The sequence below is a fragment of the Panicum virgatum genome, chromosome 2N (assembly GCF_016808335.1).
Source record: "Panicum virgatum strain AP13 chromosome 2N, P.virgatum_v5, whole genome shotgun sequence".
NCBI lineage: Eukaryota > Viridiplantae > Streptophyta > Magnoliopsida > Poales > Poaceae > Panicum > Panicum virgatum.
Window position 1 is genome coordinate 28,967,019 of NC_053146.1, and position 25,313 is coordinate 28,992,331.

The following is a 25,313-nucleotide window of genomic DNA, read 5'->3' on the forward strand; positions in this document are numbered from 1 at the left end:
TATATCATCAACTTTACTCGTATGACAAAAAGAAAGAAGGAGGGAGTTTCATGAGATGAAAGAGGAGTTTCATCTCTATAAAACTTACCTGGTACGGTTACATAATTTCTAATCTTGATAAATTGTGCAATGAAACTGTTTGAATCTCACCTTGCAGTTTCCCGCTCGCGCTCCGCCCTCGCGCTATCGCGGCCCCGTGCCTACCGCCGTAGTCATTGTCGTTGGTCCGCGGCGGAGGGTGGCGCGAGCTCCACGGCGGAGGGAGGCGCGAGTTCCTGGCCTCATCGTGCGATCCTGGTCCTCGTCGGCGCCTGCGCGCGCAGAGGCCGCGTTGAAAGCGTATCTTGGCTAGTGAATTGAATGACAACATGATTAAAGGATTAATGATTTTGTTGAGGATTTCATGAGTAGGGATTCATTAGTAAAAGAATTATTGACATTGGTTCATGTAATAAAGAATCAAATGAAAGAGAAATATTGTTGAAAGTCAAGCATATTGTGAAGGAAAACAGAAACAAAGGTTCATGCAATGATCAATGATGGTTTCTAATTATGGTTTGATATAATGAAGAGTTCTTTGTCTGAGGGATCAAAGGTTCATGGTTGCAACACAAGAGGGACTAGTACGAGGGACTAAGCAAACTTTGGTGATGCGACAGCTTACCATGATGCAAATTGCTAGGGTGAAGTGGCTATTATCCGTGGGGTGTTCGAAGAACCATATCTAAATCTTGTTGGGAGAAGTAATGCAAAGCATCAAATACTTTTTGGAGTGACTTAAGGTTTCAAGGACATATTTGCAAATGTGATGGGAATGCTAGGTCACTAGCTCAAGCATGGATTTGCTCAAGAGAAGAAGATATAATGTTGATGTCCCAAGGTTGACGAAGTCAAAGTATTAAAAAACAGAAGTGTTTCAAGAGCTAAGTGGTTGAATAGTGATTTACATTTAACCTTTAGTATATGTATACCATACTATCAAGAGGGATACAAGATTGGTTAATTGACACGGTCAAAAGTACTCATAGGTCACCCAAGTTAGGATCCTGAGAGAAAACCATGTGAACTAACTTTGTGCTGGTTGGATGATAAAGTGTTAGCTTGGTGGACCAAGTGAGACATCTTCACTTGGGGTTAAGATCCTCTGGCCCTGGTTGGTCTGACTGGTCAGGGGGACCGATCTGACCGGTCGAGATGGATCTTCAGGTGTTTGGCCCTGACCGGTATGACCGGTCTTGGTGATCAGTCCGATCGGTACTAGGGTCTAACGAACGGCTAGTTTTAGCCAGGCCGATCTGACCGGTCTAAGAGACCGGTTTGCACTAACAAGCCCAACAACTAGTTATTAGAAATCGGCTTGGCCTTCTCTTTTGGGGGAGGCTGGTTCCCTGGCGTCTTTGAGCTTCTTGAAGCTATTTCCTTGACCAGCAAGCTTTCTCCAACACTCTTTGTGAGTTGCGCTTACTAGATTTGATATCTTTTAGTTGGGTTAAGAGATCGAGTGTGTGTGAGCAAAGTGAGCATTGTGAGAGCTTGTTTTTGAGCTACAGAGAGCATCCATAGCTTGAGCACTTGTGGTCAGCGCCAAGAAAGCTTTGTTGTATTTGTTACTTTTGGAGGCTTGCCTCCTAGATGGAGTTACAGAGAGAAGAAATGTAGCCATCTTCACTTGTAAAGCTTTAGGGGTAGAATTCAAGTGTGGAGTTGTAATTCAAGGAGTGAGAGTCTTCATGGAAAGTTGGCATGTCTTATATCTTCTCTTTATGTAATGTCTTGACTTTGTTCTAGATGTTTATTTCATTCATCTTCGTATGTTTGGTTCATATGATTGGTTGTGTGTGATCCTTTCATGATAATATGTTGAGTAATTTATCTTGCATGTCAACTTGAGTTAGTTAGATAACAATACAATTTGGTTTCATCTCACTTATTTGGGTGCTCTAGAACTAAGGCTCCTGATAGAGACGGATGTCCTTGTGCAAGGCTAGAGTAGTAATCGCTAATGCAGATGTGGTGTCTGAGTTAAAGTTTATGTTTGAATGTCATCTTTTTCAACGGTTTGTAGAGGTAGCTGCGGGTGGTGACAGCCCCGTTAGCGCCATCGTAATCCTCCACGTTAGGTTAGGAGGGTAGGAGGTGCATAAATGACCTCGATGTCCAGACAGTCATATCTGTCTAACATGCTTGGCTCTCCCCGTTGTGCTTGGAATCTTTAGTCCCTATTGACAATGATCTGGATAAATAGCTCTATATGTTTCATGCTTGCTAATGATGATGAAATGTCACTAGTTTCCTTGTCTTGCTTCCCGTTATCTGCTACCCATGAATGTTTATCTGTTAAGCTCTTTCTATCTCCCATTACCACTGCTATCATTATTACTTACCCCTGATAAGGCTTGGTCTTTAACTCTGTAGTAATTCTCCCTAGCTTAATAATATCTTTACACCGCCGCCTTCCCTGCAAAAATATAAATGACACCTCGGTATACTCACTAGGTAAAATGCTACACCGGTATATTCTGTACGCTTGTGGAATAGTTTGTGATTCAAAATACTCTTGCTCCTTAGTAACTATGCTAAGATTTGTTTAGCATTTCTTGGTGCCGTTACTAGGACATGTATTTTAATTATGTTTCTATAGTTGATGTTAATAAATACCAACAAACATTTTGGCACCGTTGTCGGGAAGACACATGTTAAAGATTTATTAATATTAGGGAAAAATTTCTAAGGTTAATATCCAACGTCCGATCAGGACAACAATTCTGTTTTCTCTTTTCTAAGTGAGAACAGGGTAGCGTTCGACTGAATTCAATTCGCTGGAAACTCTATGACAAAATTCTGAATCGACTAAAGAAAGTGTGATCGAAGGTCATTAACTTCAAAAAGAGTTCAACTCTCGGCGATTGGATCAGTCTTGATTGCATCATCGACCTTCAATAAACAAGGCCCAGGATTTTCTTCGAATATGGTTTTCTTTTGTTATTACCTGATCACCAATGGCAAGGGAAGATTATACCGATCAAAGGGGACAACTATATTATAATGCAATCCATCGGGGAGTTGAGTACGCCTCACCAAATGTCAGTCTCTAGTTCGGGATAATAAAAAATCTACTGTCAATCTGGAATATTAACATATTCATTTATATTGTTCATGATATGATAGGGCACGCAAAGCACGCTAAATGTTCTTGTAGAGCAAAAACCCATCTGGTTTCTATTACCTCGCGGTGGAGTGGCAAACAATACTGAATTTCCCGCATTTTTATCGTAGTTTCAAGCAAATCCTATCTACCAAAAAACCTTAGAAGTGCCCATCTGGATGGCATTGTTTCTAAAAGAAAAACACTTTGTACCATCGTATCTCCATAGCGGCACCATATTTTTTCTTAATTTCCAGAGGGGTTCACATCGAATATTCTAGAATATTTTTAATGTAAAAAAATTACAATTATCTTGAATTCCTTGCTTTATTGACTGGTCGGTGTGTAGCCTTAGCGGCTAAATAATGATACAGTTTGTACAGATTTACAAGAGCATGTGAAAGCTCGGTTGTTTCCGAGAGAGAGTATAAATTTCCTATATGCACTTCATATATACTATGACCCTGAGGGGGCGCGCATTTCCCATGTAACTCTACAAAGATACTCTAGTCTGTCATGCCATGCCTTTTCGGGGACAGGAACTTCTGCGGTTGCACATCTTTGCAAGATGATCATATCATTGTCTCGAATTTGTCAAGTTTCTTCACTCTTTGCATAGATCTGATCAGCAATGCTAAAAATATGCCTGCACATTTTTAGTTTGGATCAGACCAATCAGAAAGAGCATGATGCTTATTGTTCTCTTAGAGAACCAGTTGCCACAGATAGCTTAGATTTAGATTGATTCTATTAAATGGTATGCTTAAAGATCAGTAAGTTTCAACAGCCTATGTAACTACTACTATATGGTTAGATTAGAAGACATAAGGAGCAGTAAGATATGAAAGGTGAGCAAATAATGCTGTTGAGTACATAATTTATTTTACGACACAGGAAAGGAAACCTACCTGCAGCAATGAAAGAACCGTTTGCAATTATTTGGTTCCCTTGACTGTTCCCTTGACTGTTCAATGTGACCCCAACATTCAAGAGAGTACCACCCAAGGCTGTATACATGGTGGCCATCTGAAGCACAGTAGCTTTCCGAGCAGCTCGTTCAGACTGCAAATGCCAAAGGAAAAAAAATGTATACTAGTTTTAAGTGCTGTCCAGATTCTGGCCAAAGAACAAGAAAATGAATATTTTCTTGCAATGTATCACACAGAACTTTGAGAACATGCAAGATATTGATACTAGTCATTAGCATACCTCCAGTACTCTGACCCTGAGTTTCAGATCACCTGACTCGAGTTGTCCTACAAAATCTTCAATTCTCTGTATTCTGTATGGCATTGATATTGTAGAATCACGAGCCTGTCATATATAGAGATGACCATCAGTGGTAATGTTTAGTGTGCTGGACAATGTACCATTAGATGAAGGAATGTAAAAAACTAACAAACGTGCACCAGCAGATCTGTACGCTTACATCATTTGCTTGCTTTCTTATCTCCTGCACTAATTCAGGTCCACCCCGTTGTCTCTGTTTCAAGTCTAACAGTTCCTGAGGGTCAAATATTCGATCAGAATTAGACAAAATTTCAAAAGACAGCCTCTGCTTCTATGAAACTGAAGGGAATAAAAATTATATTAGCTGAAATAACAAAAGTGAAGTGCACACCAAGCATTCTAAAAGGGATTATTAACATATGAATAATTTTTAAGCTGTACCTACCCCTTTTAGAAAGATATAAGACAGCAAGACAAAAGAGAACACATTGGATGGGAAAGTAAGAGTGAGAAAACATGTGTACTTAAAACGAACTGAGGGTTATAATAGGAGAGTAACCTGTGCATATGGCGCTGCAACTTTGACAAAGGAAAAATCTGGATCTAATATATATCCAATCCCTGTCAAATAATATAGTCATTAGCACATATTTTCGGTTGTAACTGATGACAGAGAATAAATGAATAATTGGAAAAGAAAATTGTGTAGAATTTAAATTCCTAGACACAGACATGTATTTCCGAGAATTTAAATTAAGACGTTTTGACTAGCATCTATGATATATTCAGATATAGGCAAACACCTAAGATAAACTGGCCAGAACATGCTATTGTTTTCTTAGCTATTATGTAAGATTTATTACTAGAAAAATTAATGCCTTTGTTCCCATGTTGATCAGCCATTATGTGATCATGAGATAAAATCTGATTCGCAGCTTAAAATTTCATCAATGAACAAGTATTTCTTTTTTCTATATATGCTAGGAGTTTTTCATTTGTAAATACTTCAGAATCGAAACAAACAATTAGCAAAACCAGAAAGTCTATGATGACTGTTATCTTCATGATTATTTCTAGCAAAACATAATGCCACCGCATTCACAATAAGTGATGACAAACATAGCAATGCGTGAAAGAGTACTAAAATAATTTCAAGGTGCCAAGATGGAAAACCTTCAAGAGTAGAGAATGCCCTTATGACAAATGTAAATGTGGATGGAAACCGGAAAGGCTGATCTTGTGCTATCGCAAATAAGTCCTAGAAAAATAAAATGAAGCAACAAAACTGTTACTTATATTGGTTATTAAATATAAGTTAATTATAGAAGAAGTGTATGTGCAACCTCTCCAATTGCAGCCAGTGTCTGTTGCTGATCTGGTGCCTGGCTCAACAGATTGTCCAAGAAAAATTGAATGGACCTCCTAACCTACAAAACCAAAAGTGCAGAATATTTATATAGTATTTGAAACTTCAGTGACATTCCTACCCATTAAAATACAAACCGGTGAGAGATCTCCTGTTGGCTGTAGAGCTCCCAGGTCAATTAGAGCTTTCATAACCTGCAAAAAAGAGATCATGAAGACACAATACAATGTGTGGAGGGTTGAAAATCTTAATTTCAAGAATAGCATCCAAGGTACAAATGCTAAGTTTAAAATAAATATTACTAAAGCATGTTCATAAAGATTAAGATACCTTGTTTGCGTCCTTCTCATACACAGAATAGAACAGGGATAGCAATCTCTCTCGAGTGAATGATTTTATTTCACCCATCATTCCAAAATCATAATATATTAAAGAACCGTCATTATCTACAGCAAGGTTTCCAGGATGAGGATCAGCATGGAAGAATCCAGTCTTCAATATCTGGTTTGAACCCAGTAAGAACAATGTTAGGTCAAAAGCATCGCATGTCACATTAGAATATTAAATTACGAATCATAAACTAACTTGACATCGATATTCAACACAACCGGAGAATTTTAGAAAATATATAAATGTATCTTGACAAGTATGTTATATTGAGATGTTAAATCCAAAACTAATGGTGTGGGTTTGGGTGTGTGTAACTAAGGGTTTCTACCTATTGAGTTGCATGCACCGACCAGTTCAATTCAAAAGCTTAAGCTGATGGAGAGAGGTGGGCAATTCACTTATATTCCAACACTCCCCCTCACGTGGAGGCTCCCTCAGGCCTCAGACGTGGAATAGGAGCGAGCAACAATTATTTTATTTAATTGCGCTAACCAGGATTCGAACTCGAGACCTCTGGCTTTGATACCATATTGAGTTGCATGCACCGACCAGTTCAACCCAAAAGCTTAAGCTGATGGGGAGAGGTGGGCAATTCACTTATATTCCAACACTACCCTTTTTTTCTTCTTCTTCTTCTTCTTCTTCTTCTTCTTCTTCTTTAATACAAAGATATGCAGCTCTTCTATGTGTTCAAGAGGGGAAAAAATTAACAGTGTGAAGGGCACGTGACACAACATTAAAGGCATGGAGGTCCAAGCATGTTACAGATGACCTAGCAAGAAAATGACTTTTTTCAAATCAAATAAAAAAATATTTTTTTTTGCAGAAAAAAACATAACTTAGAGGAAACTTTAGACTGTTGAAAACAATTAACATCACAGACTACAGAATCGTTAGAACTTAGATAGTAATTTCTACAATTTAAAACAAGTCCAACATTGAACAATTATTCTGAGGAAAAAGTCTACATAACCCCCTCACCTTTGGAGGGTTGTCTACTTCACCCCTTCACCTTCAAAACCGGTTATTTAACCCCCTCACCTTTGCAAAACCGGACAAATAACCCCCCCCAAGTGGTTTTGGATGGTGGGTTGCTACAGTAACGTGGTTTTATCTTTTTCTTTTATTATTTATTTTCGCTGAATCTTTAAAAAATCATAATAAATCGTAGAAAAATCGAAAAATGGAAAATCCAATTTTGTTGGACTCCACATGAGTAGATCTACACAATGAATATATAATATGGTATTCTATCGTATAAAATTTTTACCATAGATTTAGATTTATGATTTTCTATAATTAAATGAAATAATTCATATCTGCAGCTTCTATGGTCCAATTGTAATGAAATTTTTACGGTTTGCAAATTATTGTATGCTTGAACTACAGTAAAAATTTCATACTCATTGGATCATGTATAACTTAGTTATAGATAAAGCATAGATTTAACAAGCATAAACTGAAATAAATCTATAACTAAGTTATACGTTATCAAATGAGTATGAAATTTTTACTTTAGTTAAAGTATACAATAGTTTGCCAACCGTAAAAATTTCACTACAATTGGACCATAGAAGCTGCAGATATGAATTATTTCATTTAATTATAGAAAAGCATATATCTAAATCTATGGTAAAAAATTTATACTAAAGAATACCATATTATATGTTCATTGTGTAGATCTACTCATGTGGAGTCCAACAAAATTGGATTTTCTATTTTTCTATTTTTCTACAATTTACTATGATTTTTCAAAGATTCAGCGAAAATAAATAATAAAAGAAAAAGATAAAACTGCGTTACTGTAGCAAACCACCGTCCAAAACCACTTGGGGGGTTATTTGTCCGGTTTTGCAAAGGTGATGGGGTTAAATAACCGGTTTTGAAGGTGAAGGGGTGAAGTAGACAACCCTCCAAAGGTGAGGGGGTTATGTAGACTTTTTCCTTATTCTGACTGGCCCACAGTGACAGATTTTTTTTTTGTCTCGAAAGCATAGGAGAGTTGCACATCTATATGTGTGATTTTTTTGGTGAATTTAGACAACTTTTTTGCCGTGGTTTACACGGGTTTTCATAAAAGTTGTGGTTTCCACCAGATAAATTCCTAAAAAAGAAAGGGGTAAGAAGAACCCCAAGTGGTACAGTTTAGGGCCTGTACCAAACCCATACAAATGATCCCTGAACGCTATTACATAAACCCTAGAAAAAGGTGAGACCTGAGCAAAAAGAGCTAAAAACTAGAACTTAGGCCACCTGAGGTCCAAGGGCGAGGAGGTGTGACACTCCTCGAGCCCGGAAAAGGACCATTGGTGCAGTTCTTCCTTGATAACCAAAATAACACAAGAGACATCAGGTGCTTCTAGATGGTCCATGCTCCCAAAATAACTATGGAGTCCAAACCTTTCTTAACCAGACCATCTACTCTAGAACCAGCAGCCATCCACCACTCAAAGAATGAAAGATCATTCTGTGGAGCCAAGGTTTGCAGGTTGAACATTTGCAAAACAGCGAACCAAACTTGACGGGAGAAAACACATGCACCAACAGGTGGTCAGCAGTTTCCTCAACCTAATTGTAAGAAAGTAGGATGCGTATAATGTGGTCGACGTATTACATTGAGCCCCTTGGGCGGTATATATAGAGTACAGAGACTTGCGGGGCAACCACCTCCGCGATACATATGGCAGTTCGGGATTGCATATCCTAACCTACCAAATATACTCTAACATCCCCCCGCAATCGTAGCGGTAGCAATACGAACGGACAGACTGGAGAACAATGGAGATATCCCCCCGCAGTCGGAACGCCGGTGCGAATGCTTCGACTGGAATAGCTCATGCAGATGATAGCCCCTTAGTGCCGAAGTAGCCGAGGTCGAGATGGACGTGGTCGAAGACGTGGAGGAGGGCGTGGCAGCCCGGGTGGTGCCGAGTAGTCGAACGAAGATGCCGAGTGGTTGACCGGAGAGGCGAGTGACCGCGAGTGGCGCTGAGTCGCCGACCGGTGGTCGGAGGCGCCAATTGGCTAGTCAGAGGCGTCGGGTAGCTACAGGTGGCACTGAGTCACCGAGCGGCAGTGCCGGGTGGCACCGAGTGGCCGAACAGAGGCACCAAGTATTGCAGGTGGTGCTGAGTCACCAAGCGACAGCGCCGGGGGGCGCCGAGGGGCCGAACGGAAGCGCCGAGTGGTCAGCCGAGGGCGTCGGGTGGTCGACCAGTGGTGCCGAGGGGCCGCGAGTCGGTGCTGGAGCCGCCGCTGGAAGGCGGCGACACCAGCGGTAATGGCTTGATCACGAGCATCGTTGCTGCAACCTGGAAGGGCGTAGCAACAACCTCGTCCTTCGGGGGTGTCGGCAAAGATCGACGACGAATGGGAGGGCGACGCAAACCGATCTTAGATCGGAAAAGAAAAAAGTCAGTAGGAGGACCATGGGTACTAGGCAGGTGCGCCACCAGAGCCCAGTGACGATGATGAAGGCATCGGAGTCGAGCCGCCACCCTGGCGGGTCCATCCGCGGCCGCAGGCGACGTGGCTGGTCTGGCGGGAGAAGGGCGGTGCGCGACCGTCGGACGCCCCCGATCTTGCGGCGGCGGCGACGACGAATCCTGGCGGCGAGGTAGGTCCCCTTGCTATGCTGGACGACAACAGGAACGACGGATCAGAGGGATCTGCCGGGTATCCTACGAGGGCGCTGCCCCCGGCGGAGATCAATCTCGAGGGCGGCGCAGCGGCGGCAGTAGCGGAAGCCTAGTTAGGTCACAGGACCGTGACCCTCTGGTACCATGTAGGAAAGTAGGATGCGTATAATGTGGTCGATATATTGCATTGAGCCCCTTGGGCGGTATATATAGAATACAGAGACTTGGGCAAGACACCTCCCCGATACATATGGTAGTCCGGGATGACATATCCTAACCTACCAAATATACTCTAACACTGATCACAAAGAGGGCAGGCTGCCGGGTGGGGGAGACCCTTTCTGGCCAGGCGATCTGCTGTCCAAATTCTGTTAAGAGCAGCCGTCCATAAAAAGAATTTGCACTTGCCTGGTGCCCAGCTCTTCCATATCAGTTTCCAAGGGCCAAAACCAGTAGGTCCAATGGAGAGAGCTTCATAAGCTGATTTAGTAGTGTACTGACTTGTAGTAGAAAACTGCCACACATGCACATCTTCCACTTCTGTTTGCAAGGAAAAATTAGAGAGGACCTCCCATAACTCAAGGTATTCTGCTAGGACTTCTAGTGTGAGTGCCCCTTTTATATCGGTGATCCATCGTGCATCAGTTAAGGAATCAAACACCGATCATTTCCGAGCTCTCGGGGCTATTGCAGAAAAAAGATGAGGGACCAGCTGATCCAACCTTTGCCCATGCAGCCATCAATCTGACCAAAAGCAAGTATTTTTTTTCCATTTCCTACCTCAGAAACAATGGCCACTGAGAAGAATGCCCTGACCTGCTTTGGAGCATGGACAGGGAAGAAATTCCAAATCTTATCAGGTTCCGTTTTCTGCAACCAAAGCCAGCGCAAATTGAGGGCCCAACTGAGTTGCTGCAGATTTGAAATGCTGAGACCACCGAGTTTAATTGACCTTGTCACTTTGGGCCAAGCGATGAGACAATGCCCACCTCTAACGTCTTTTCGACCCTTCCACAAAAACCCTCTTCTGCATTTATCAATTGCCTTCAACGCCCATGGAGGAAGGTTTAAAGCCATAAGTAAATAGATTGTCATGGAGGTGAGTACCGACTGTACCAGGATTTTTCTTCCAGCCTTAGTGAGCAGATCAGACTTCCAACTTGCTAGGCGATCAGCTAATTTGTCAATTAGTGGCTGGATCTGATTCTTTGTCAACTTAATAGGTGAAAGGGGCACTCCTAGAAAGAGAAATCCGACCCAAGTATAGAAAGCAAGGAGCCACGGGAAAGCTGTGACATTTTTGTTTCTTGCAAACAAACAACATCGACCACACATGAATTAACGAGGGTGTGTACCGAATCTTGACGCGATGTCGAATTCAACCCACGAACATTCCAACAGAGGATCTTAGAAGGATTCATTCTTAGACCAGACTTAAACTGCGACCACACTGGTTGGAAAAATAAAGTGGCTAACCAGCCATCTCCTCCGAATCTTCCAGCGTTGCCCATCCAAAGAGAGCAGCCAATGCTTTAACATGAATATCAGACTGGAACGAAGAAGTGGTGGTGAACATCTTGCTATATTCCTCGGAACTTTTCTGGTCAATCCCCTCCGTAGGCCCAATGATGTTCAGCGCCCTCATTACTTTTTTCTTCGATCTGCTTGGCACCCCACCTCCAGGGGTTTCTGGTTCAAAACCAGCAATACCACGACTACGTCATGGGGGGGCAGCTGGGCAGGCCCTGGCCTTCAGACGGCTAGCACGCGGAGTAGGAAGGATTCTACATGTCACCTTAGAAACTTTTGTCATGGAACATGCTCGCCGAGCCGAATGTGAGGACGGACAGGCATGCCTTGCAGGAGAGCTGCCCGGCAGCAACTGGGAATGGGAGTAGACTCCCTACTAACTCAGTGGAGGGTGTTTGCTGCACCGAGCGCCAAGTATAAGTTTTAGTGAAAGGTTGCACCAGGGGTGATGGGTGCAGAGACTTGGCTGACGTGGTCATGCGGGAAGCGCCATCTGCGCCCGCCGGGGAAGGTGCAGCCGCCAAAGATACAACCACATCCGGAGAAGCTGGGCACGCCACGAAGGTTGCTAAGGCTAGAGAGGTGCGATCCACAGTGGCCGAGAGCAACGGAGGCATGATTATCCCCACCAAATCCGTCGGTGTAGAGGCGGCTGGTGTTGCAGTCGAGGTAGAAGTGTCAGAGCTCAAGAAGGAGATCGCCTAGCCCCAGGCGCCGGAGGGGTGTCCAGGTCGAACTGAGCAGGCGGTGGAAGACTTGCCGGCTCCGCCACATTAGCCGAGAGAACTGACGCCGCCAAGGTCCCGGCTGGTGCAGCATCATCATCCAGGGAGAGCGCAGGGGGCCAGGGAGTGCCATCAACGGTGGTTGTGTGCACCGAAGGCCCGCCCGCCCTAGCTGATGGATCAGCATCAAGCATCATGGTTGCCATTGGTGCATCAGCTCCATCCATGGCAAGCACTTGCACCAGAGGAATGCCATCAACGGTGGTCGAAATCACCAGAGGTCTGTTGTCAGCAGCCAACAGCACCCGGGCCAGCGCGAAAGAGGAATGTGTCATCCGTCGTCGTGTCCTCCAGAGAAGATGCAGCAGCTGTGGACGTGGACGCCACAGCATCAGGAGCATTCGTGCACACCCAGGTGGTTGTAGGAGCCAAAGGAGCGCCGTCAACGGTGGTCTAAGGCACTGGAGGCGAGTCCATGCACCCCACGGGCAGGTGCATGGGGGGTTTCGAGAGGGCGGGATGGACCCGGGTCGTCGCCATCAACGAGCGTGAAAGACCCGAGGCGTCGAGGATTGCTGCAGCCTTCTCGACCGCCACGTTGCTCCCGCATGGTGTCGCCTGAGGGACATCAATGCGCGGACTAGAAGGCGAAGCGGCGCCTCGGTCGCAGGAGCCACCACCGCCGGCCGAGGCCCCCAGCTACGAGTGGACCTAGGCGTGGCGGGCCAGGGCGGGATGGCCCGGGTCGCTACTCGCCGCCGGAGTTGGTGTAGTAGCCGGAGAGCGCCGAACCCACCGCCGGCGACATCGTCGGTCAGCATTGTTACGATTAGGAAGAAATGCTATCTGTGTATTGAGGAAGAGGCCCTTTGGGCTATATATAGTACAAGAAGGGAGACCCCAAACCCTAGACTAGGTACATTGACATTTATACCCTTAACACCCCCCTCAAATGCAATGTGAATGCAATGACGTTGCATTTGGAGAGTTGATACTAAGCACTAGACTCAACAAAAAGAAAATGATACATCCAAAGTCCGAAAATCAAAGATGTCGAAGCGTGCAACTCTTGAACATGTCGATGTAGAAAAGGATCTCCTCCACAAGAGGGTATCGCCTTCACAACCATACTTCAGCGAATACCTCAAGTCTTCACAAACTAGTACGTCGACTCTTCAAACATGAATCTTGCTTTGGAGACTTTAAACACGACAAGAATAGTGAGATGTGTCAAACCAGCCAAAGAAAGAAAGCACCACTGCAAAACGGCAAGTGGTGAGACAGGAAGGCGATGACGACAAATAGACGGCCATTGATCATGACGTGGAGCAAAACGGCTCCGAAAGGGACCAAGAGGGCATTGTCGCACCACAATGATGATGATGAGATTAGCTAAATCGATGGGACTCAGCTAACCATAAAAAGAAGATTGACTGATCTGACAATGAATTAGTGGACTCGCACGGCTTTGACAAACTGGAGAAATATACGTGGACTTGGATTGATACTGCTAGAAGATGAGACAAATGAAAATGACTTGATATAGTTGACACTAGCAGGCAGCAGTAGCAGGCAGATAGCAGCAAAAGCAAAAGACACACTAGCAGCAGACTTGGATGGACGCAGCGGAACTGGACATTCAACTAATGGACTCAAGACAGCAGCAGATAGCAGCCACAGGCTAAAGAGATCAGCAATTGCGTGCAGGAGCTCAAGATGCACTCTAGATAGGCCCAAAAGAAGCAATTTGTGGCCCAAAAGCAGGACCGCAGTAGCCCAAAAGGATACGTGAGCTGCAGCTCCTCTCCAGAAAAGCACGAGCATGCCTTGACCTGACGGGCAGAACACGTGATGACGGCGCGGCTCGAGTTGGAGTCGACGCGGAGGAGCCACAGCGGCAGGCGAGGGAGGTGGCCACGACGGCGGCCGGCAACGAGCGGCCGCGCGGCGTACGAGTGGACGGCGCGGACAGGGGCGCGACAACCTGCACGGAGCAATCGGCAGAGCAGAGCACCGCCCCCCAGTGCCTTGCTGCAGAACAGCAGCAAAGCAGAGGAGAGGCGACGAACAGGGGCGGGCAGAGGCCGCGCCGGCGGCGCATAGGGACGGCGGGTACAGGAGGGGCAGCGACGTGACGGCGGGCCGCCGCAAATGGACGACGACGGGCGGCGGCGGGTAGTAGCAAACAACGGCAGCGACAGGCCGCGGATGGAGAGCTGCAACGGCGACGACGATAGACGGCCGGTGGACCCGCGATGGGCGGATCCATGACGGACGGCCGCGAATCGACGATGTTGGGCGGCAGCAAGCCGCTCCCGCCGCGGATCTGGCGTGGTCGAGGACGAGGACGGCCGCGACGACGGGCGGCGGGAGAGGAGGCCGGCGGAGCGACGATGGATCCTCGACGGGCGGATCTGAGGCGGCCGGCGGACGAAGGACCGCGACGGCCAAGACGAGGCACCAGAAGGGGGAAAAAAATAGGTACTACTGCTGCTCTCTGCTCTCTGCTGCTGCGACTCGATCTACAAAAGAGAATGGGTTTGGGGCTTGGAGATGCCGCCCCCATGAGCAAGACAAAGCTCCCAGGGGCAGCGCAGCGACGACGATGAAGGGTGGCGCACGGATCTCAACCTAGAGCTCTGTTACCATATTACGATTAGGAAGAAATGCTATCTGTGTATTGAGGAAGAGGCCTTTTGGGCTATATATAGTACAAGAAGGGAGACCCCCAAACCCTAGACTAGGTACATTGACATTTATACCCTTAACAAGCATCAACAGGAGGAGGGGGCGGAGGTGCCTCCACAGCGGATTGGGTGCCGAGATTCCTCACAGCGATCCCCGCACCGGGTAACAGAGAGAGTGTTGTGCCTGTTCGTCGAGCTCCCCAGCCACCTTAGCTTCAGGGATTACGAGCTCGACCGCTGAAGGAATGCTATTCGGCCAGGAACACCAAGCCGCAACTCGGAACACCTCCCACTAAATGGCCGTATCTAGGTGGACTACACAGGGAACACAGCAATCGCTCAGCAGCTGTGAGGCCGTCTCAAGATCCAAGGCATGCGTCGGTATGCCACGAATTTCCACTTCCACTGCCGAAGAGAAGAGAGCAGCCGACGAACTGAAGAAACACGACCAACGCATGGCATGGAGGCGACCAGGAGGGATGGACAAGGGCCTGCCATCATTGAGAATTCTAGTAGCTGTGATGTCATCCGGTGAGATCAAGAGGAAGCTGGCTGGTCCAAGATTGTGGATTGACAGCAAGGATTCCTCGATCTCGAACCGTTGAGCAATAGCAGGTAGGATGGACTCCGAGAGGCTTCCTGGATTGTCAGCAATCACCGAGAGGCTGAGTGCACGCCCAGCCAAACGTTCCTCCCTCTGAGCGATGACCACCAACCGGCTGATCACGCGACGCGGCAGTGGAAACCGGTCACCAGTGGCAGTATGGCCTCCGACAATCCTCCTCCATGGAGGTGTAAGACTTTGAGTCACCGGAGTCCGTAGGGGAAGGAAGCGGCGTCGAGAAGCGGCGTCGAGGGTGGGAGGCCATGATTGCTGCGCCGCCTGCAGGTGCGTCACCGACGATGCCCAGAGCCAGAGCCGTCCATTGAAAGCCATCGATGCAAGCTGCCCAGGTACTGAGGAAGCAGGGGCCGCTAGAACAACACCCGGCGAGGACACGGTGGGTACCGGGCGCCAAACTAGCCTGGAATGGGGACCCGCCAAACTAGCCTTGGATGTTGATCCGGTGGCCCGAATTGAAGTTTGCACGAAGATGTTGGTTTGCACCTGAGATGTTCCCAATTAGCAAACCATGCTTCCAATTGTAATTCTATGAGTGTTTCATAAGAGAAGTCTAAACCTCAAACAACAAAATTGAGTTAGAATGAAATACAAGAAGCACAACTAGGCAAAATATCAACCTGAATTAAGTAAGATTCTATTGCACACGATGCAATCAGTGAGCGACTATAGCCCCGGCTATCAAGCACACCCAAATTGTTAATTTTGATACCTGTACAGAAAATAAAAGGAAGTTTCAGTGTAAGGGTTGTTATAACAGACTGACAGCATATACTCCCAAGTTACAACTGAAAGGATAAACATGCTTTAACGGTCCATATCAGACCTTCATCGTATGTTCTAAGTGAAAAGGCGCCTAGAATAAACAAAGTGTTAAAATATGAGCAAAGCGAAATGAGACAAGTTTTATTGCAAAGAGCCAGCCTTTTCCATTGATCCTTTGTGTGTGTATATATACATGAGCCCCATCAATAGGGGGAATAAAGAAAGCCATAAACCACCCTTAATAGGGGTAGTAAACACCTATTAAGGAGGGTGTAAAAGAGAGAGTAAATAGAGGATGAGAGCATCCTAAATATTTTGTAACACTCCCCCTTGATCGAATCCTTCTTTTAGATCAATATTTATCTTGAATCCTCCAAAAACCCTATAGGGAAAAAAAGGAAGAAATATGTGTAGATATGCCATTAAAAACTCCTCAGAACCCAGTGGGAAAGTAAGGAGAAAAATGATATGGCATATGTTGATGATTGTCTCATTGTAAACTTATACGGGGAAAAACCCATAACCAAGTTTAGAGAACAATAAATATGATATGAGGATCATTACTGTAATATATGTCTTTGATACCTTCTCAAAAACTCCTGTGGGGAAAACAGAAGATATGACATGTATTATGTCTGAGATACCTCAATATAAAAACCCGAGTGGGAAAAAATAAGAGATATGACATATAATTTGTATTGATATTGCCTCATTAAAAACCTTCTATGAGAAACCTATGTGAGGAAAAACTCATAGAGGAAAAGAGTGCAATATGATGTTTTGAACAGGTTATAGTTTCAAGAGGAGTCTCCCCCTGAACCTTGCAACTCTCAAAGTCATCGCATACCAATCTCAACAACATATTGTGAAATGTGGAAATTAGTTGGAACTTTGTGAACAAATCTCATGAAGTTATCACTTGATTCATCTTGCAAGGTGTTTATCTCCTCACTTTTGTGGGAATAAACATTTCTAGAAGGCAATATAGTGATATTGCTCTTATGTAACCTGTTGACATCCTAGCAACACAAGTTGCATTGTCTTAAATGTAATGGCTAGTGATTCGACGGAATCAAATGTGACCATTCGATGAAGTTATACATGTTCATGTAATACTTTAGAATGAGGAGTGGAAGTAGCCATTAGAGTCAAGTTTGATGACTACTATGAGAACTTTACCACATCAGTATGTGATATGGCATTATAGGGGATTAAATAGCCATTATCTTGATACTTCACATGATTATATCTTAATTTATATAATAATAAATCAAGATCGTTTGTGCCATATAGATATCTGTGGATATCCACTTTGACTCCCACCTTTCGGTGTTATAGGAGTTGCATTGTTTTTAAGCTATAACAAGTATCTACAATATCAGGCCTGTTGTGATATGCAAGATACATGAACGCTTTGATGGCACTAAGGTCGTTATCCCAAGGGTCAGAATGGATGTTGATCCATATTTAGGGATTGAATGATCATATTGTTGGTAGTATGATTGTCCAATATTATTTAGATATTGGTATATAATATCAATTGAATATTGGAAGACTGATGTGTGTGCTTAAGTTATGGACTCAAGCATAATTTGGTTTTACCCAAATATTTCATCTCAAATCCGTCTTATATGATGACTACCTATTTTAATATGTGCCATAGGAGATGTATAAAATCCAATGGGATTTTACTGTGGTTACTTAGGTGAAATCATCAATATGGGAGACACCCTTATGTGGAAGGAACTCACCTAGTCAGTTATACCACAAGCAATTTGACTATCTCAAGTCATGAGTGACTTGATTTATACACAATGATGTTGCGATTTATGTTTCGATTTAGAATACAAAGTCCATTGGGACTTACAATCCAAATCTATCCAAATCAAATTTGATATGCCAATTATTGATATAGGAACATAATTTCCACACATACCAATGGGTATGTCATGCTAGGTCTCTGCATGAAACCATATACTACAAGCTCTCACTATTTCATCACCTTATGGATTTGTGAATCCATAGTGCTTCCGTTGAAAAAGCATTGTGAGGAGAAACCATTAACAAAGTAAAGATTTCTCACTTTGAGTGAAAGCAATTCTCCTTAATTGCCACCTTTGATTGACCTAATATGATCAATTCTCCTTAATTGCCACCTTTGATTGACCTAATATGATGAGTGTTGGAACACTCTGCCTAGGACTTGTGGTCTGGATCCAGATAAGGTGCGTGGCAATATTGTGGAGTATGTCGACATTTTGTAGTCTTTTGGATGATTGATTCAATGGAACCAATTTTAGCATGTGGAAATATTGACCCTTTTGAACTTCATGTTATTTCCCATAATAACAGAGTTAGTGCGTTCCAATGACCCAGCGCCTATATTGTGCACAAGTTGTGCTGGGCTTTTGGATGTTAAACATTCATAGGCTTTGGATAGTAAATATCCATATATTGTCTATCAACATGAGGTTGATATGCATGTATTGTCTTGGATAATTGTCTCCCCCTAATCCGAGAATGCTTGCAAAAAGCTGCATCCCTATGTGGCCATACTTCTCCCCCTCTTATTTAGATTCAGGAGTTTGGTTTTGTTAGGTATCTCCACTCTTTCTAGCACATTAGATGAGAATCGGATATGGTGACAATTTGATGACAAGTAAATGCATTTGACAGAGTATTTGCAATGTGTTGCAAATATAAAATATTTTGAACTGTTGGTTCAGATTCTTTGGTACGTGGATTTGAGGATCAAATATCAATAGTGACATTCTCATTTTGATTCATGGCATTTTATGTGTGGTAAGTATCTCCCCCTAATGCCTGGAATCTTCCTCAAAGGTATGTTCAACATACGGGCAATGAATGAATCTCCTATTTGAGATCTGAGATATTATTGAATGACGGATAATGATACCCCATGTCGATCTCAAAAATGCCCTTTGATGTATGTTGCGGTGGTGATATTGGTATGTGCAAAACGTTACCAATTCGCAGATGGGAAATATTTGGTTGTTGGCCAAATATCCACGTACTAACTGCAACAGGGGAGCCGTATGATGCAGTTTTGATGGATTTGGATTTATGATGCGTTGTGTAAATCCGCATGTCACCAACTTGATGTTGGCAAATTGCAATTCTACTTTGGGTCATCAAACAACAAACTTGATTCTCTTGATGAGAGATTCAGTTTGGCCATTATGTGTATGAACATGAGATACTTAATGATGTAGTCCCTAAACCAAACAGTTCCATGTAAATGGATTAGACCCCGCGTCCAGGATCGTTTGCTCCAAATTGATGAATTTGAGCAATGAGTTTGGTAGATTTGTGGTACCTTATGAGTAAGGCGCACTTTTAGGACAACATTGTAGATGCATAAATGTGCATTATATAGTATCTTTATGGTCCATAAGATGGCAAATGGAGTCGCATGTATGTTCTTGAATTTCTTCAAGAAATTTGGTGGCTCACATTGATGTTATGACCAATAGAATTGATAATAATTTTCTCGTCTTTTGTACAATGATCATGGCAAATGTGCTAAATCTTGAATGGATTAAGAGAGAAAATTATTTTGTACGCAACATGTATGAGGTACATATTATGAACATCATACTACATGCAGTAGTATGACATTAGGCTAATAATATATTCAATGGAAATATGAGGACTTTTGTAAGCATTCGCTTGTGAAAATCAACTTTAAATTGATCCAAAGAACTCGCTTGCCTCCAATGAGTTAGAGGTATAGTTTAGCCAAATGTTGGATTTGGCATTTCTGTGTACATGGATTGTACCATCACATTTTTGTTTCAAAAATGTGAGATTTGTCACACACATTCACTTTGCTAAGTGAAAAAAAAATGTTTGCATTCATGAGGATCCATAAGTTGTAAATTGCCATGGATCGAAGATCCTTGACAAATGAATGAGTAAACAATCATTTATGATTTGGGCAAAATTACATCCTTTGTTGAAATCCCAATGAGGGACATGCAAAGGGCAGATGGATCTCACTCCTTTGAATACACGGATTTGTAAAAAATCCAAGTGTTGGAGTTGCATAAAAATGCAAATAAATGCAAGTATGACAATATCCAGAATGGATTGAGCATTTGGTTGGGGGTTGAGGAATAACTGTTGTTATGCCATATGCCCCTAATGATATCGTTGATATCTTAATGCTCATGTTAGGAAAAATTAATTCCATCCAATGCGAGGTTGGATATATCCTAAGCTGGATATATTAGCCATGTCCTACATGAGTTTATCATGTATAAATTTACTCGAAGAGTAAATTGTATAGCATAAGGGCAAAATTTTTGGGGATTCAAGGTGTTTTGGGATCTATTCCTGTGGGAATAGATGATGTGAAATCTTTGCCAAAACATAGGCTCTGTATGCGACAGAATAGCCCCCCAAATTATGCGCTATATATGCTATTTATTTAAGTAAATGGTTACTTAAGTAACTTCATATTCAAGATGTGTCTTGAATTGGCATATGCAAAATTTTGTGAAGTCAAGATGAGTCTTGAATCACATATAGTGTTTACCTCATATTGGATAGGTGATAGAAAATCACTACTATCATCACAATGTACAATGATTATTGCCAAGATATAGTCTCAATTTGATATTAGCAATTTAACACACAAAAGCACAAACCAAATTGGTGACCTTGTAGTAGGGAGCATAATTTGCAAATATGTGTATGTGCAGTAGATATCATCCCATTACCTTTGTGTTTTATGCCAATAGTACGAGTTGATCACACTTTGAAGGTGGTCATATGACATCGACCTTATTGGGTGATTGAACTCGGAGGTAGCCACTATGTTTGAAGGTGGTCGCATGAGGGTCGCTGAGGCACCTGGCCACCGGTCGCCGATCCGAGGCCGGGCTGGGCGCTCGGGCCAGTGAAGGAGCGTGGACGCGTGGTCCTCATCCTCATTGGAGAAGAGGTAACCAGCAATTGAAAAAGAGGTAACCAGCAATTGAACAGATAGGGACGTAGGGAGCAATGCGATGTTTCGCCGTCCTTACCTTGATTCGATTGGATTTGAGTAGATCGATTGGCTTTTCCTAGATCGATGATCTATCGAACTAAGCTATTCTTTGAAGAAAAAGGTGGAGAGCAAGGTGCTGATAACGTGTTAAAATATGAGCAAAGCGAAATGAGACAAGTTTTGTTGCAAAGAGCCAGCCTTTTCCATTGATACTTTGTGTGTATATATACATGAGCCCCATCAATAGGGGGAATAAAGAAAGCCATAAACCACCCTTAATAGGGGTAGTAAACACCTATTAAGGAGGGTGTAAAAGAGAGAGTAAATAGAGGATAAGAGCATCCTAAATATTTTGTAACAGTTAGTAGCAACACTTTTGGGCCTGTAGGCAATTTATTTTTTATATTTGGAAACACAGAAATTGACATAATCTGATTTTGACTTACATGACATTGCCAATATAGACATATTAAGTCAGTAATTGCAGGCTTGCAGCTCATCAGCTGAACATATTATATACAAAATCAACTGGTAATTATGCAATAAGTTAAAAATGGTCGAAGTTAGTCTCATTCTTTTTACATAAAAAATAATGGAGATTTAATAAAAACTTGGAAAATTGAATTAAAAGTGTCTATACATGTTCTTTTTCATCGTTTGGTATTTTTTTGTCCCTGCTTAATTTAATGACACATCCAAGGAAAACCAATTCATATTTACCATTTATATGTCCAAACTAAGATCATTTACTTCATAAATGGTCACCCAAATAACAGTTCATGCAACAATACTGAATTACGGATACTAATTTCTATTACAAGAAATAGTAAGCTCTTACCAGGAACATATTCCAGGGTTAACACCTTTTCAGTTGTGTAGTCCCACATGATAAGCTAAAAAAAATAGTAGAATAACACATCATGTAAGGCATTGAAATTAAGGTTAAGAAAATGCAAGGTTCCACTTCAGAGCTCCACCATGACTAAAAATTTAAGCATGTTTAGAGCAGAAGAAAGGGATAAAAAACATTGATTATAACTCTGGTCTTTAACTATGTACATAGTGTTCCACCATGACTAATATGGATTACGATATTTTGTAAGTAAATAGATAGCCCTCAATTCTTGGACCAACCACTAATCATCACAAATTAATGGCTTGCCATCTCAGTTCCAGAACTAATATAACATTTTGTAACCCTAATTGTTTTGGGAGACAAAGAACTATAACCATAGCATTGCCCCCATCATGGAAAATTCAATTTAGATGCTTTATCTGGTGATTCTGGTCTGTTCTTCTAGCAATCTTACTTTGGTTGATAATGGTAACTAGAATTACGAATGGTTAGTATAATAGAGGGGGGAGGGGGAGGGGACTGAATCAAAACCCTAAAATGGACACCGTAATGCTTGTGTTTTTTATAGAACCCCCCTAGTGTCCCTAAAATCCTCCAAGATATCAAAGAGGAGGCCAGCCTCTGGTGTATGGCTGGTGCCTCAGGGTTGAGTGTTGTATGGTCATGAATGTGTTGGTGTCTCGGTCGTGTTTTTTTGTAGCGGGTGATTAGTTTGTCTTGGTCGCTGCCATAGTGGCAGTTTGTGTCGGTCCTCTTGGACCTTCCTTGTTAACATAATGATGTACAGTCCTCCTGCACGTTCGAGAAAAAAAAAACTAAAATGGCATTGTGAGGTCTAGGAAACTTACTGGCACGCGAACCCACTTTACATTTCTGAAATCCCGTCGAAACCTGTCCGCATTCTTTCCTTCGTTGATGTAATCGATTTCTTCATATAAAATTCTGGAATCAAGGAAATCAGGATAATGAAGTTTTTTAGATAGTAAAACCAAAGTCCAAAGAAACATAAGCCTATAACTTGGCATGTTTCAATCTATTCTCAATTTTGGTAACATACATGTTTTACCATATAGGTCAACAATTATCAAGAGTCATATTCATATATAACACACATTGTCAGATTTTGTGGAATGTTTGGGATGTATATGTATTGCATTGAGCCTTTAGGGTGAATATATGGGAGTACATGGCTTGGAGAGTAATTAGCCTCCCTAGAGATAAGGAAGTTTATCTTGGGATTACAATCAATCCTAAACTAATAATATCCGGAGTTGTCTAATATACTCTAAAATCACCCCGCAATCGTAGAGGTAGCAATACGAACGGATAAACTGGAGAACAATGGAGATATTCCCCAGCAGTTGGAACGCCGATGCGAATGCTTCGACTGGAGTAGCTCATGCAGATGATATCCCCTTAGTGCCAAAGTAGCCGAGGTAGAGGTGGACATGGTCAAAGTCGTGGAGGAGGGCGCAGGTCCGAAGCGTCAATGAAGGCGTACGAGTGCACAAAATCAGCAGCTTCTTTCTGACGAGTTCAATAGGATGATGAGCCGCGAATGGCGATGGTAGACGGTGTAGCTAAAGAGCACGACTCAACAACATCAGTGACGGTGTTAGTCCGTTGGCTACTGCTTTCGGCTTCTTCTCCAGTCTCACCGTTTGCGAAGCTCCCGCTGTGACTGCGGGGGAGTATTAGAGTATATTTGGTAGTTGTAGATATACGTATCGTAGACTTCCATATGTATCCCGGGGAGCCTTGCCGCCCAAGTCTTGTACTCTCATATATACCGGCCGAGGCCTCAATGCAATACATCCATCAATTACACCAATTCTATTCTTCCTACATCCTATTATTTTACATGGTATCACGAGTTTAGGTTTAGAATCCTAGGCCCTGTTTTAAAAAACGTTTTAAAACTACGTTTAATCTTGATTAAACTCTAAACTTTGGCCTAGCGTTGCGTTTAATCACAGTGTCGTTTAATCACAAAAGACGTTTAATCTACGTTTAATCACAAAAAACTCTAAACCATAGGCTAGCGTTCACCTAGCGTCTAGCGTTTTTTAAAACCTTCCTAGGCCACAAACCCTAACTTTTCCGCTACCCCTGGCGCCTTTGTTCTTTAGGTGCCGCCGGCCGTCTCTGGCTCGCCCCCAGCAAGCCCCCACGACGGTACCCTAGCGCCTAGCGCCCCCCCCCCCGGCGAGATGTCGATCTCCGCCGGGGGGCACGCCTTCCACTTCTTCCCAGCAGATCCCTCGATCTGTCGTTCTTCTAGGTGTCGCGGCAGATCGATCTGATCCGCCGTCATCGTCGTCACGCAGCAACAGATTGTGAAGAACTCACCCGAGTACTGCCATCCTCCCCTGGCGGGATCCACCGCTGGCGGTCAAGCTCTGCCGCTCCTACCTCCTCCGGCGGATCTGCTCCAGCCTCTTCCGGTCGCGGGCGGACCGTCGCGCCGGCTTCTGCCCCCGACCATCTCCGCCGCCGGCGGGATCCGCCCCGACGGATCTGGATCCACTCCGGGGTCTTCACCACCAGCGCACCGGCTCCGCCCGCCGGGCCCTGCCCCGTCAGCGGCCGCGGCCGGCTGCGCCCCCACTTCTCCGACCCGTCCTGCCAGTCTCCCTCCCTCCGCCCGCGGCTCTTTCCTGGCGGGGATCCGCCGCCCGCGGGATCCGCTCGCTGCCCTCATCTGCCCCGGGGCGCAGGCATCATCCTCCACCCGTGCCAGATCCATCGCAGGCGGACTGGCTCCGCCCGTCGGGCCCTAGCCCATGGCCGCGTCAGGCTGCGCCCCTTCCCTTGCGGGGATTCGCTGCATCGGCGTCGACTCCTCCTGGCACCCTCCGCTTCCTCTGTTCTCTCTCGCGCAAGATGCAAGATGACTGTGATGGCGTGTTGTGCCGAGAGGAGAAAAGATGAGATGGGTGAGGCGCTAAGTGCACCCCAAGAGTTCTACACGAGAAATTGCTGCTGTATTTTTTTGTTTTACCGATCAGAGATCGGTTTTACGTCGCCCACCGCTATGTCGATGTTGCGCCTCTACTTTGACATCCGCGTCAACTTCACCGGCCTCTTCTTCATCTTCGACATGCGACATGGGGCCACGGACGGTGCCCTAGGGGACGCCCATCTGCACTGCCATCCTCGCCGCTTCGTACGCACGTCAACCTTCGCCGGCTCATCGTCGCCTTCACTGACCGAGACGCCTTCACCGACCTTGCCCACCGTCGTTTTGCCTCATGCTACTCGGTCTGATCAGCCGATGTGCGTGATCCACCTGGCGCCCGTGACGTCCGTTCTCGTCGAGCGCGCCTTTCACCGAACACGGAGGGTTGT

The 25,313-nt window shown here is 44.1% G+C and overlaps 1 protein-coding gene across 3 annotated transcripts in view; it reads right to left on the minus strand.

Moving 5' to 3' along the window:
• Positions 1 to 3,407: 3,407 nt before the first annotated feature.
• The window catches only part of LOC120660181 (protein ACTIVITY OF BC1 COMPLEX KINASE 7, chloroplastic-like), a 29,498-nt gene continuing 7,592 nt past the window's right edge, over positions 3,408 to 25,313 (minus strand). For 2 of the 3 annotated variants that reach the window (XM_039938583.1, XM_039938584.1), the window contains exons 7-19: positions 22,814 to 22,907; positions 21,948 to 22,002; positions 15,954 to 16,045; positions 15,721 to 15,819; positions 6,072 to 6,242; positions 5,879 to 5,935; positions 5,719 to 5,802; positions 5,549 to 5,633; positions 4,935 to 4,996; positions 4,575 to 4,649; positions 4,355 to 4,459; positions 4,054 to 4,207; positions 3,408 to 3,791 (exon numbers count right to left, since the gene is read on the minus strand). In XM_039938583.1, coding sequence (XP_039794517.1) covers positions 3,718 to 3,791; positions 4,054 to 4,207; positions 4,355 to 4,459; positions 4,575 to 4,649; positions 4,935 to 4,996; positions 5,549 to 5,633; positions 5,719 to 5,802; positions 5,879 to 5,935; positions 6,072 to 6,242; positions 15,721 to 15,819; positions 15,954 to 16,045; positions 21,948 to 22,002; positions 22,814 to 22,907 — 1,207 coding nt within the window. In that variant the 3' untranslated portion in view covers positions 3,408 to 3,717. The remainder of the gene's footprint in view (positions 3,792 to 4,053; positions 4,208 to 4,354; positions 4,460 to 4,574; positions 4,650 to 4,934; positions 4,997 to 5,548; positions 5,634 to 5,718; positions 5,803 to 5,878; positions 5,936 to 6,071; positions 6,243 to 15,720; positions 15,820 to 15,953; positions 16,046 to 21,947; positions 22,003 to 22,813; positions 22,908 to 25,313) is intronic. The other variant, XM_039938585.1, reaches the window with a different exon arrangement.